The sequence below is a fragment of the Balaenoptera ricei genome, chromosome 6, assembly GCF_028023285.1.
Source record: "Balaenoptera ricei isolate mBalRic1 chromosome 6, mBalRic1.hap2, whole genome shotgun sequence".
Classification (NCBI taxonomy): Eukaryota; Metazoa; Chordata; class Mammalia; order Artiodactyla; family Balaenopteridae; genus Balaenoptera; species Balaenoptera ricei.
In genome coordinates this window covers 11,685,490-11,699,139 of record NC_082644.1, presented here as the reverse complement: position 1 = coordinate 11,699,139, position 13,650 = coordinate 11,685,490, and the positions used below count along the sequence as shown (strand labels likewise).

Below are 13,650 nucleotides of genomic sequence, written 5' to 3'. Positions count from 1 at the left end.
GGCCCATCTGGTCTCCACTTCATTCCCTCCACATGTCTGCCCTGTCCTCCCTCCAATATGTCACCAGCAGGTTTCCCCTACCTGCTCATTTGCACGTGGCCCATACAAACGTGCTGGCCCTGATTCTAGGTGACCCTTCCTCCCATGCCCAGAATCTCAGAACATAACTGCGTGTGGAGACACTTCCTCAGCATCTCATACACCTTTTTCAGGCTCCGTGGTTGCCAGCCGTGTGGCCAGGTGTCCATGTCTGTTGGGGGATGGGGAGCAGGAGCTGACCATCCTGGGGCGAGGCAAGCAGCCAGACCTCTCCAGGGCAGTTTTCTTCCCCTTTCTCCTTCCAGGGAAGAAGCCATGATTTCTGTCTTACATTGAAAATGGTCCATTTCAGTTAGGGATGTGTACTGAACTACCCTGAATAATTCACTGGGTCTGTTGGGAGTCTGTGTGGTTATGAGAGGATGCTAGAAGGGGAAGGGAGATAACTAAAAAGCTAGTGTGAAGTGATTGAACGTGGTGTTAGTTTGCTGGGGCTGCCATGGGAAAGCAGTATAGACCGAGTGGCTTAAACAACAGGAATTTACCTCTCACCATTCTGTAGGCTGGAAGTTCAAGATCAGGGTATCAGCAGGGTTTCATGTGAGGCTTGTATCAATAGATGACCATCTGCTGCTTTTGTCTTCACATGGTCTTTCCTCTGTATGTGTCTGTGTCCAAACCTTCTGTCTTATATTGGATCAGGACCCGCCCTAATGACCCCATTTAACTTAATCACATCTTTACTTAAGACCCTATCTCCAAATAGAGTCACATTCTGAAGTACCAGGGGTTAGGGTTTGGGCTTCAGCATATGAATTTCGCGGGGGGGAAGGTGGGGGACACAATTCAGACTGTAACCAAGGCAAACATAGTAATTCTAACCTCGAAGCCGCTGAGGTGATGGATACAGTTCTGATTTTTTTGTGTGTGTTTTCTTTCTTAGGACATGGTCACCTTCCTGGATAATTTGGTAAGTAATTATGTTGAACTGATCTCTTTGGAGAATTCTGTTTGGAACTGGGCAATTAAAGAAAAGATGTAACCTTTGAAGGTGTCAGCCGTTAGAGCCCTCGAGGGAGCGGTATGGGAGCGGGAAAGTGGGATGGTGGGTCGGAAGGGATTATAAAGACAGGTTTGGAGAATATAGAGGTGAGATTGTTTTGGTTCTTGTTTCATGAAAAGCATCTTCCAGGGAATGAACTGTCTCTGTTGGCTTTAAGCCAGATGAAGAGCCTTAGTGCCAGCTGAAGAAGTTTGGGAAACATCCAATAGGCTAATATTTCCCAACTTCTTAAAACTTCCATCCCTTTTGAAATATTTAAAATCGAATGTCTTCGTTTAACGTGGTTTGGAACGTCAAACTCAATGAAAACGATCAACAGTGGTCATCTGAGAATACGCTGCTGTAGGGCACACACACTGTTCTGAGACTCAGGTACCTCCTCTGCCATCCTCAGTCAGGTCACGTGGCAGAAGGGAGACACCGCAGCATGGCTGAGGGGGCAGAGAGCCCAGCCAGGACAGTGGCAGTGCAGGGGGGCTAAGAGAGAACCTCAGAGCAGTGGGATCTTTCTCCTGTTCACTGGGTGTGCGTTGAAAGAAGCAATTGAGATGACGAAGGAGTTCCAGATCTACAGCAGGGCCTGGTGTAGGACGTGCGGTAACAATGTCACGTCCCATCCTCTGCAGATTTTCAGTCCTGTGGAACTGGCTTTTTGGAACTTTTGAGTGTGATGGGGATAACTAAGGCCCAGTGTGGGCGCCCCACTCCTGACTTTTTCTAGAAGATTTCCACCTGGCTGGGAACGTCTCTTATTCTGATGGTTGAGAGGGAGTCTCTGTGGTTGCTGGCCAGCTGGGTCAGGTGTCCATCCCCAGCCCAGTCATGGCTAGGATATGTGGGAAGGAGACTGGGCCAACCTGGACGACCTGGGTGACCAGATGAGGTGGTCATTTGCCACCTGGAGGTGGTGCCTGAAGCCTTTGGAGAAGGTGAGCTCCCCAACGACAGGCCTGAAGGCTGAGCCGTGGAATAGTCCCAGGTGAGAGGTAGAGAGGGAGTAGTAGACTCGGGGAAGTAAGAAGAGTCTGGAAAGCACAGTGTCACAGAAGCCCAGGGAAGAATGTTTCAAAGGAAATGCCTCATGCTGCTGTTGACTAAAAAAGAAAGCACAACCTAAAGGTTGAGAATTGTGTTTTATTTGGTGGACAAACAGAGGACTTAAGCCCGGATACAGCATCTCAGATAGCTAGCTCTGAGACCGCTTCCTGAGAGGTAAGAGAGGAGCCAGGATATATAGTAGTTTCTGCAACAAAGACTAGGTAGTCGGAACATCAAAAGATTACTGTTAATTAAAGAAAACCAGACATCTCAAGTTAAAGAATTTAACATTTTTCTCTGTATTGGAAGGTGCAAGAGTCTGGGCTCATAGAAATCATTCCTTCGACATGCACCTCTGCTAGCTGGGGGCCGGTATCCTGCTTTTCTCCATCCTGAATCCCCTCCGGGTGCCCCACTGAGGGTGGCTGCTGTGACTGAGGCCTTGGCAGTGGGCAGCCTGTTTGTCTCCATCCTGAGTTCCCTCAGGGTTCACCATCGGGGTGACTGCAGTGACTTGATGGCTGCAACATCCTTTGTTTACTGATACGCCAGGCAGCGTTTTTTTTCACTCACACTGCAGAACAATCGGAAGAATGAGAACCAAGAGGGGAAAAAAAATTATTAGTGATTAGTAGCCTTTAAGAGAGAAGTTTCAGTGGACTTGGGCGTGGCAGGGAAGAAGCCACTGGAGGGACTTAGGAAGGTCATTAGAGAGGCATCTGATATAAACCACTGTGAGAAGTGGGAGAACACAGGAGACAGAGTGTGGCAGAGAGCTGAGGCAAGGAACCACCTTTCCAGCTGGTGTTGAGGCTGGGGAGGATGGAGGGCCCTAAAGCGGTCAGCGGGTGGCATAGAGGAGGGAGCCCGATTTTAGGTTAGGGGACCTGGGTCTGAATGGCGGTTCCATCATTTACCATTTACGTGCAGGCTGGGCAAGTCACCCGACCCCTGTGAGCCATCTTTTCATTTGTAAAATGTGAGTTCGAAGGGTACTGGGAGGATTCCAGATAAAGGGCCTGTGACACAGAAGGTCCTCCATGAAGGGAGCTGTCATTTGTGGTTACAGCAGCAGAGGAGAGGAAGGTGCAGGGAGAAATTGGGAGGTAAAGGATGCTTTTGAGGCTTGTAGAAAAGATCCGAAAGAATGGGGAACAGAATAATAACCACTCAATGAAAGATGAGCACGGAGGGGAGGGGAGGTGGCGTTCTAACGTGAAGACAAAAGGGAGGAAAGAAGGTGAAACAAAGTTTGATTTGTGGGAAGGTAGAGAGGGAATTCATGGCCAATGGCCTCAGTCTTCTGAGAAGATTTAAAAGGCCAGCCATTTGTGTGCAGGGTCGGTGGGGCCTGTACATGGGACCAGAGGCTTCAAGAGGGCGGCTGTTGGGAGTCGCCGCTGCGGTTAGGCCTAAGGGGAGCCCCAGGCCTCCGGCTCTCAGCACCCATCCCCTGTCCCAGAAACCTACTCACACTCAGCCCCCTTCTTTGTCCTCCTAGGGGATCTCTCAAGCCGTGTTCATTGGCCACGACTGGGGTGGCGTGCTGGTGTGGAATATGGCTCTTTTCTACCCCAAGAGAGTGAGGTAATTAGGCCTCAGGCATCAAGAATTTGGGTCACACTGGACTTAAATTCCCTAGAATCCTTCCTTAGGTCTTGAATTCCAGAAAACTTCTTGAAAACAATAGGTTATTATCTGGGAAGGTGACACCATAGCTCCTTAGCTCATTGGTGTATAAGTAAGGAGGGTTTAATGAGCTAATGTCTTGGGCACAAGGCCTGTCCCAATCACCAGTAATGCAATGCATAATTCAGGGCCTGAGTAGCCAGTGGGAATGCAGGAGAATGAGGGTGGACTTTGAGGGGAGGGAGTGAGGCATCAGGGGATGTCCGATTCATAGAACTGAGTGCCAGGAGACACTTTAGCCCTGGTCAGAGTCAGAAAATGTGGCTTTCACTTTTACCCTGAACTGGCTACGGGACAAATCACTTCACCCGTTAGGGCCTGGTATCTTCAACCACAAAGTGGTAATGGTCACTCCTACCCGACTACTCAACCTGCAAAATACAGTAAAACAGATGTCAGGTTGGAATGGTCTCCAACATATGGTCTCCACCTTGTTTCATGATCACCATCACATCACTCATAATCATTCTCAGAATGACATTTCAGGACACTAGTGGGAGCTTTCAGATGGTGGGTTTTGAATCTGGAGAGTCAGGTGGTCTTTGTGGCCACACCCCATTTGAGCTGGTAACTGCAGTTAAAGCCTGTCTGACCTCCCATTTCAGCCTCGGATCTTAGCAAATTAATTAAAACAACATCCTTAGCAGCCATCTGTGTTTCCCTAGCTAATCCAGTTACTTTTTATTTGGCTGAGTTTATAGGAATGGAAACACTGGAGAAACTTTGTTCAGCTCAACCCCAGCTCATATGGTTGGATGATCTCAAAGACCAGAAAGAATCAAACATTTCCTAAAGTATTTTTAAAGTTTTTGCACCCTGTTCTGATCTCTTTAGCTTCTCTCTCTGTCCTCTCTGTCATTCAAAAGTGAGATAAGAAAGCTCTTAAGAATCAAATTCACCAGAAAGTTACCCTGCAGGCTGTGTTAGATGCTCCTTGAAAGGAACAAAAAAGAAATAGAGCAACAACATATGGTCTCCACCTTGTTGTTTTATTAAACTTAATCTAGTTCTCTCTCCTGTGAGAATTTTAAAAGATTTAACGTGAGCCAAGTGAGGTTTTGTGCAGAGTAACATCAGATCTGAGATGCAGGCGTGCTCTAGTTTCCCGTTCCTCTTCTCCTGTGCTGTTTCCACCGTGCCTGCTGTTGATTCTGGAGTAGTCGCTCATTCTACGTCTGCTCTCATCAAAGCAGCCCTGTTACCTCCTTCCTGGGAGGGCGGGAGGGAGCCGAGACCCTCTCGCAGGGCTGTCCAGGATTGGACCCCGCATCTCTGGGTCTGGAAGCATCTGTTATTTAAGGGTATTGTTAACAGCACTAATCTCTGCCTTTTCTAGCCAGACAATGAATGAAAGAAAGAAAAAAAAAAAGCCCACATTTAATGTGGAATATTTCTTTGAATCCTTGGTTTCGCCTTTCTACTGAAATAAGCTTTGGGAACCTATTTAAAATAAGGGTCTACTCACTTGTTTGTTTTATATCCTTTCTTTAACAATCACCTGGAGACGCTGCTGCCAGAAGGAGGCTGTGGTTCAGCTTTTTCTTAATCTTAATGCAGTTGGCAGCAGCATTTATATATTATCATCTCGTTTAGTGATGATATTTTTATATATGGAATAAATGATCTGTCAAAGCGATTAAAAAGATAACCCCATTCTGTTCAGAATATTTAGTAAAAGCTAGAATTTCTTGACTTGTGATTTAAGTGATGCTTAAAATAGGTTCACTATGGTAGCATTAGGAACTTATAGGCATCAATATAACTTATTTTATACCCTAACCTGCACTGTCTAATCGTGGCTATTGAACTTTTGAAATGTGGCCAGTTTGAATTGAGATTCCTGTAAGTAGAAAATACCTTCCAGATTCCAAAGACTTAGTATGAAAAAAAGAATGTAAAATATCTTATTAATAATTCTTAATACTGATTACATGTTGAAATTATTAATACTTTAGATATATTGGATTAAATATTAAATTAACATTTAACATTAAATTTAAAATTAATATTAAGTTAAATAATATTTAAAATTAATCTCACATGTTCCTTTTTACTGGTTTTAATTTGGCTACTGGAAAAATTTTAATTATATATATGGCTTGCATTGTGTGTATATATATATATATATATATATATATATATATATATATATATATATTTGCATTATATTTCTATTGGTTGGTGCTGGATAAGCCTCACCAGTCCTTCCACTGATTGTTTTATTTGCCCTAATTATCCCATATTTCCTATTTTATATATCTATTTCTTTTCTGGGAAAATGTTTCCACAGGGTAAGCGTAGGATACGGAATTCTTTGCCGACCAGCTAGGCTAAATGTAGTCCTGGCTAACTTCTATCAATTCTGCCTTTGTGTGGTCTCTCAAATTCACCCTCTCTTGTATTCCTTTTGCTGCCATCCTCTTCCCCTCGGGATGACTAATGCAGTAGTCTGCTGGCTTCTCCCCATCTCTGCATCCATGTGATGGATCGCTGCTTGATACATCACTTCCTGACTGCAGCTTCCATCCACTCTCACCTCTTCCCAGAAACCCTCATGGCTTTCTTTGTTTTCTGCAGCTTCAAGTCTAGACTCAGGGCCCTTCATGTTCCGGGTCCCACGAGCCTTTCTGGCTTCATTTCCCAAGATGCCCCATTAACCACTTGGCCTCTGGCCCTGTAGACTCCTTGCTCCATCAAACTCAACCCCAAGCTTTGCCTCCTTCTAGAACTGGCTCAGGCGACCTCATGATGTTTCCCTTGCAGGTATCGGTTCCCCTCCCCACCTCTCTCCCACCTGTAAAAGTCAAGTTCAAATGCTGTCTCTTCCATAAGGTCTTCCATGATGCCCAAACCTAGAAATCCTTTATCTCCTTGAATTCCTGTGGTATTTTGTAGGAATTCCTATGGCTCATGTTGCAGTCTATCTCATAATATAGTCATGGGTGTATTTGACTAGCCTTCCTTATTAGACTATAATAAGCTCTTGGAGTATTGGTTTTATATTTTCTCTCCCCTAGTATGTGGCATGGAATTACACTCAACACAGAGGAAGCAGTGAGTGAAGGAAGGAAGAAATGACTGTGTTTTTACAAACTAGAGAAAGATTGTACTGTTCACATATTCTAATCAAGGTGGATATACTGCATGTAACGTGTGTGTATGTGTGCGTGCGCGTATGCATGTGTGTCTTTGTCGAAGGCAAGTAGGTGAGAAATACTGCAGTTTAGTGGCAAAAAACAAAAAAACAAAAAAAAACCGCACTGGGCTGGAGAGTCGAGCAGTGTGGTTTCAGGTCCTGTTCTCCCTGCACTGCTGGTGTGAGAGCTTGTGTGTAGCACTCTCCCGCTCTGAGCCTGGGTTTTGACACATAAGGTCCTTTCTGGTCCTTACAGACTGTCTTCTTACGGGGTCTGTGTCTTGACACCTCTTCTTTCCACAGGGCAGTGGCCAGCTTGAATACTCCCTTCATACCAGCAAATCCCAAAGTGTCCCCAGTGGAGATAATCAAAGCCAATCCTGTCTTTGACTACCAGCTCTACTTCCAGGAACCAGTAAGTTTGGGGCCCTGTGAGCAATGATCCCAGCAAGGTTTTTGTTCTTCTTTTGCCTTCCTCGCTCCTTCTTCCCGTTGATCTGATTTATCTCTGTCCCCTTGAATTATCTGTGGCTTTAATGAGAAATGAGTTCACAGATGGGTTCAGGTGAAGCTGGCACCAGAGCAGGGCTGGTCCTTCCCGGCTGATGGTGCATTTCTCTGTGTGTGTATTTGGGATGATGAGGGGAGCAGGAGGGGGGGATTGTGCATGGGGTTCCCCTGCTTCTCTGAAATTGGGAAATGGGGGCTGAACTCTATTTTGGAGCCGCTTCTTCTTAATTCTCTGGCCGAGAGGCTGGTGAAACCCACCTCTTATTGGTGACAGCTCCTGGCCTCCTGCCAGGGATTTGATATCTCTGCTGAGGAGTGACATTTGTGATTACAGAGAGTGCCAGAGCCTAAAAGCCCTGCATCAGGCCCCAAGTGTCCTTTGAGAGATGGTGCAAGGTTTCTAGGTGTCACCCATGTGCCACAAGCTCAGGATGCCTTTCAAAGATGCCCACTGGGGCTTGGATGATATGTGATGGGTGTGGCTGCCACCTTTCACTGGATTCACTGAAAGCAGCATCGTCAGGCCTGGCTGCACCCCCCATAGCTGCCCTCATCTGTGGAGGGTACCTGCTCCTCTGTTTGTGGGCTCTGGACCCCGATGCCCAGCTATGTCTGGGTAATTCCAAGGAGGATAAAAGATGTTTCCTAACACTCCAAAGAGAGAAGAATAGATCGAATTAATTGATAAAGAGCACGAGAGCATCTCACCACATCTCTCATCCAGCCCTTGCCCGTCTGCTACTCATAGGAGGTACCATTGCCAGCGAGGGTCACAACCATCCCAGTTTTGATTTGGCGAGTAACTCTTCTCTAAGAATGATTTTAATTAATAAGATGGTGCCTTGGAAGAGGAACTTCTTGATTCAAGCAATAATCTGACTCATTAGTAAGACACCAGGAGCCTCCAGCAACGTCATGACAAGATGCTTGAGTATCACACCCTCCACTGAGGCCGGAGCCCCACTGCCACAGCCCAGAGTGTGGACAGCTAATGAGCTTCCTTTGGCTTGAATTGAATCACAGTGTCTTGAATTAGTTTGATCTTGAGAGATAAAGATGATTTAGATGGTATATTAGTCAGCTAGGGCTGCCGTAACAAAGTGCCACAGCCTGGGGGGCTTAAACAACAAAATTTATTATCTCACTGTTCTAGGGGCCAGACGTCTGAGATCAAGGTGTCCACACAGTTGGTTTCTTCTAAAGCTGTTCTCCTTGGTCTGTACATGGCCCTCTTCTTGCTGTGTCTTCACCATGGCATTTCCTCTGTATGTGTGTGTCCCTGTCCAGATTTCCTCTTCTTATAAGGACACCAGTCACATTGGATCAGGCCCACCCTAATTACCTCATTTTACTTTAATTACCTCTTTAAAGACCTTATCTCCAAATACAGTCACATTCTGAGGTACCAGGAGTTAGGACTTCATAGGAATTTGGGGGAGACACAATTCAGCTTGTAACAGATGGGGGACCATGAGGGTGAAGGGTGGGGACCGTGAGAAACTGACTTATTTGGACTGAGACCCGGGCTCATGGGACAGGAAGGAGGGCGTGTCCTTGTGCAAGGCCTGGAAAGCAGCCCCAGGTTTGTAGTCGATGTCGGAATTAGTAGAGAGTTGTTGTAGGTTTAACGCTTATCGTAGGTGGCCCCCATCTAATTCTTTCAGCTGAACTAGAAGTCAGCATCCCAGACCAAGGTGTGATGCACTGCCGGTCACCCTTTCCCAGGTGTTTGCATCACTCAAGTGCATCTCAGACTGGTGAGAAGCATCTGGTGGTGGGAGAGAAACGAAGTGCTGCTTCTAGGTTCTTGAGTGGCAGCTGCCTCAGCCTTTAGGGATTGGGAAGGAAACAGCCACATAAAACTGTGAAGCTGGTATTTGGGTCCCTCCCACCTCTTATCTGACCCTTTCTCAATCTCTGGCTCTGCTCGGTCCCCACCCCCCAAAACTCAACCCCCTCCCACTGCCCTCTGTGTGCCCAGAGGACGCCACCCCGCCCGGCTCTGCCATCACCTCGAGTGCCCCGTGCCTCAGAGCTGCTCTCACCTGCCTGCCTTCTGCCCCGGCCCAGCCCCCAGGCCCCGTGGATAGGTTACGACGGGCTCTTGACACTCTGGCTCCCGCTGCTGTGGTGCCGCACGTGGAGCATCCAGAGGGAGAGGGAGGGCGTGGGGTTGTGTGCCCGCTTCTTTCTCTTCCACCTCTTTTTTCCATTTTCTTTCTTATCCTTTTGAATTGGACATTCGTAAGAAGACTCCTATCTGCTGCAAAACAGAGGTGGCCCGTAATTTGGGGGAGGGCTGGAGCCTGACAAATCTGTTGAAATGTCAGAAATGTTTTGACTAGTGTCAATTGTAAAGAACTGGTTCATCCAGCAAGTAGCTATGCACCATCTATTGTGTGCCGGTTTCGGGGGACATCTAGAGATGAGTGACGACCTTTGAGGGCTTAAACAACTCTTGGGGAGACAGGCACGTAACAGACACCCAGGGAATAAGGCAGCAGAAAGGACCATAATGGAGGTCCAGCTTACTCTGGGAGCCCACAAGAAAACACAGTTAACTTTTAGCAAAGGAAGGAGCATTTGAACTGGACCCAGGGAGGTGAGTAGGATTTGGGTGGGGGGATCTGAGAGAGAAGGGGCTGCCAGCCTGAGGGGACAAGTGACTGAAGATGCTTATGAAACCCCTTAACTCAGGGATAAATGTCATGAGATGAGAAAGAGAGGGTAACAAAAGAGTCAGTGATCCTTTAGGTGAACTTCAGAAGGTCTGGAACATCTGGAAACTGCCCCCAGAGTTTAATAGGTGCACGCATTTTTCCAAGAAGAGTCCCTAACTTTCATCAGAACCTTAGCAGTTCGATAAAGGCTAAGAGGTGCTGAACTGGATGGCCCTGGGCTTTCAGGTGAGGTGCGGAGTCGGGGAGGGGGTGGCCAGCAGCATCAGTGTCACCTGGGAATTTGCTAGAAATGCAAACTCACCGGCCCCCTTTGTGATCTGCCCAATGAGAATATGCATTTTAACCAGGTCCCCCAGGTGACCCCCGTGCACATAACCTCCCAGCTCTGACAACTGTCTTCTGTGATTCTCAATCAATTTCTGTGACTCTCTAGTCCGATGATCCTCAAATGTCAGTGTGCTTCAGAATCACCTGGAAGGCTAGTTATGACATAGATCCCTGGACACCACCTCCAGAGTTTAGATTCAGTAGGTTTTTGTTGGGGCCAAAGGATTCACATTTCTTTGGTGAGGTCCTGGAGCCACACCTTGAGAAACATGACCGTAGCCCCAAGGAGAGGGGTAATCCAGCCACTTCCCAGGTAGTGATGGGCGGGCAGCCGTCCTTCTCAGTGAATTGGAGACCTCTGGGCAGCTGGCTCCAGTCAAGAGTGGCTGGAGGGGATCGTGCAGGGCATTGACTATCTCGTAGGGTTCCCTTTATCACAGTGATTCTCTGATTTTCTGATCCCAGGCCCCCTCTGCACTCTTACAAATTATTAGGGGCCTCAAAGAGCTTTAGTTCATGTGGGTTATATCTGCTGGTATTTACCATACTAGATATTGAAATTTAAAACTGTCAATTCGTTAAAAAAGGATAATGTGCCCATGTTGATATAAATAACATCTTTTTATTTTTTAAAAAATCTTTATTTTCCTTAAAGATTTAGTGAGAATTATAGCATTGTTGTACATTTTTCGAACCTCTTTTATGTCTGGCTTAATAGAGACAGATGGATTCTCCTATCTGCTTCTGCATTCAGTCTGTTGGGATGTCACATGTTATTGGAGCCTCTGGAAAACTCCACTGTACGCTTATGAGAATAAAGAGGATATATAACATGTTAGTATTGTTATGAAAGTTTTTTGTCATGGATTCTCTGAAAGGGCCTTAGGGCTCCCCAAAGGTCTCCAGACTATATACTTTGAGAATTACTGCTTTTTATTTTTTTTAGGCTATATTAGTTATAGGAGATAGAAAAAGGGAAGTATTAGTTTCACTATGTATTATCTTTGATCAAACTACATTTAGGGTATTTATCAACAGAATTCAGCTCATTAAAAATTATTTTTCTTTATTATTTTTTAAATTATGGTAAAATACACATAACACAAAACGTACCATCTTAACCATTTTTTTTAAAGAGAAGATGTTCGCCATGTATTTCTTCCTTAGGTCTTTTTTTTTTTTTAATTTATTTGTTTATTTTTATATTTATTTTTGGCTGTGTTGGGTCTTCGTTTCTGCACGAGGGCTCTCTCCAGTTGCGGCAAGCGGGGGCCACTCTTCATCGCGGTGCGCGGGCCTCTCACTGTCGCGGCCTCTCTTGTTGCGGAGCACGGGCTCCAGACGCGCAGGCTCAGTAGTTGTACCTCACGGGCCCAGTTGCTCCGCGGCATGTGGGATCCTCCCGGACCAGGGCTCGAACCCGTGTCCCCTGCATTGGCAGGCAGATTCTCAACCACTGCGCCACCGGGGAAGCCCCATCTTAACCATGTTTAAGTGTACAGCTCAGTGGCATTAAGTGCATTCACATTGCTGTATAGCCATCACCCCATCCATCTCTAGAACTCTTTTCATCCTGCAGAGCTGAAACTCTATTCATTAAACACTAACTCCCCATCCTCCCCTCCCTCAGCCCCTGGCAACCACCCACCTACTTTCTGTCTCTATGAATCTGACTACTGCAGGCACCTCATATAAGTGGAATCATATAGTATTTGTTCTTTTGTGTCTGGCTTATTTCACTTAGCAGGATGGCCTCAGATTCATCCATGATGGAGCATGTGTCAATTTCCTTTTCTTTTTTTTTTTTTAAGGCTGAATAATATCCCATTGTGTGAGTGTTTAGTTCATCCATTCTCCCCTTGATGGACACTTGGGTTGCAACTACTGCTTTTTGGGTGCCTGTTGGGCCAGGTGGTTCTGTTCGCAACAGTATGTGGCGTTCTTTCCCATCTTTTCAGCTGAGCAAGCCGAGGCCCTGGGGGCCTCACTCGCTCGCCTGAGATCAGGTACACGACTGGGTCAGGATGTTGACCTCGCCTTGTTTGACTTCCAAGCCCACACACCTCCTCTTAAGCCACACTTTGGAGGGAGTTTGGACTTTCTTTGTGTGCTCTGTGCATCGAAGCAGAGAGGGGAGGAGCAAACCAGGATAAGCTCAAGGTCTTGATGGAAGGAGGGACCTCAGGGGAAAGATGCTGACTTAATTGCAGCCCTAGTAGAGCAAGGATTTTCATTTCAAAGGTTGTTACAGTCTTTGTGGAAAAATCGGTACCTTTATTGGTCTGTGGTAGCTGTTGGCGGATGGTTTTGTTCTTAGAACAAAGCCTCTTGGCAGGGAAATGTTCGATATTCAAATTAGTGATCTGGCCACTAAAAGGCTCCCAGGAAGCGGTTGGGTGAATCCAGCAACTGGGGCTGGTCCAGATGGGCACCAAGCTGGGTCTTAAGGAGAAACCACGGTGGGGGGCGGGGGGGCGGTCCCGCCAGCCTGTCTGCTCCCTGTTGGTGAGGAAACGGACTGGCCAAGTCCCTTCCTATCTATGGCCCTCAGTTTCCTCATCAGAAAAAGGATGGTCTAGTTGGATGGTTTTCACATGGATGATAGCTTTAAACGTAAGCTGAATTCAAGCCAATGAATAAAACATAGAGCAACTCTTTGATTCAGGGGTGGGCACTGGGAGCCCCTCCTTCCCGTCCCTCCTCCCACCCCACGCCGTCATCCCCACCACTCTCCAACCTGGAGGCCGTGTCCAGGAGCAGCCCTCAGGGGTCCAGACTCCTGCCCCCAGCCCTTCCACCTCTTGCTCAAGTTTGCTGAGCACCTCAAGGTGCAGCTTAGACAAACGCCAGGTTAAGATCCAGCTCCTTGAGCTCTTTGAACGCTTGGCCAACGTTTACTGTCCTGTCCTGTGAATTTGCCGAGTCTGGTGGAAACTCAGATCAAAAGCTGTGATTTTCTTCTCAGAGAAGGGATCATGGCCTTTGCATCTGTGTAGTAAGAAAGGGAAGAGGAGGCAGCTCTGGGCAGCAAAGACAGATAGAATCAGCTGGATAATTTCAGCACCACCTGCTCCATTTTTTAAATCTTAGGATTCTTAACGTCCTTGCTTCGCCTGGGGACATCTCAGAGCCCCTTTGCCCCCCAAATCAGCGCATGTCTAGTGTAT

General features: G+C 46.8%; 1 protein-coding gene across 6 annotated transcripts in view; it reads left to right on the top strand.

Moving 5' to 3' along the window:
- The window catches only part of EPHX2 (epoxide hydrolase 2), a 64,926-nt gene that overhangs the window by 34,451 nt on the left and 16,825 nt on the right, over positions 1–13,650 (top strand). For 3 of the 6 annotated variants that reach the window (XM_059926843.1, XM_059926845.1, XM_059926846.1), the window contains exons 10-12: positions 983–1,009; positions 3,642–3,727; positions 7,269–7,380. In XM_059926843.1, coding sequence (XP_059782826.1) covers positions 983–1,009; positions 3,642–3,727; positions 7,269–7,380 — 225 coding nt within the window. Of the gene's footprint in view, positions 1–982; positions 1,010–3,641; positions 3,728–7,268; positions 7,381–13,650 lie in introns of those variants that run through there. The other 3 variants (XM_059926844.1, XM_059926849.1, XM_059926848.1) reach the window with 2 other exon arrangements.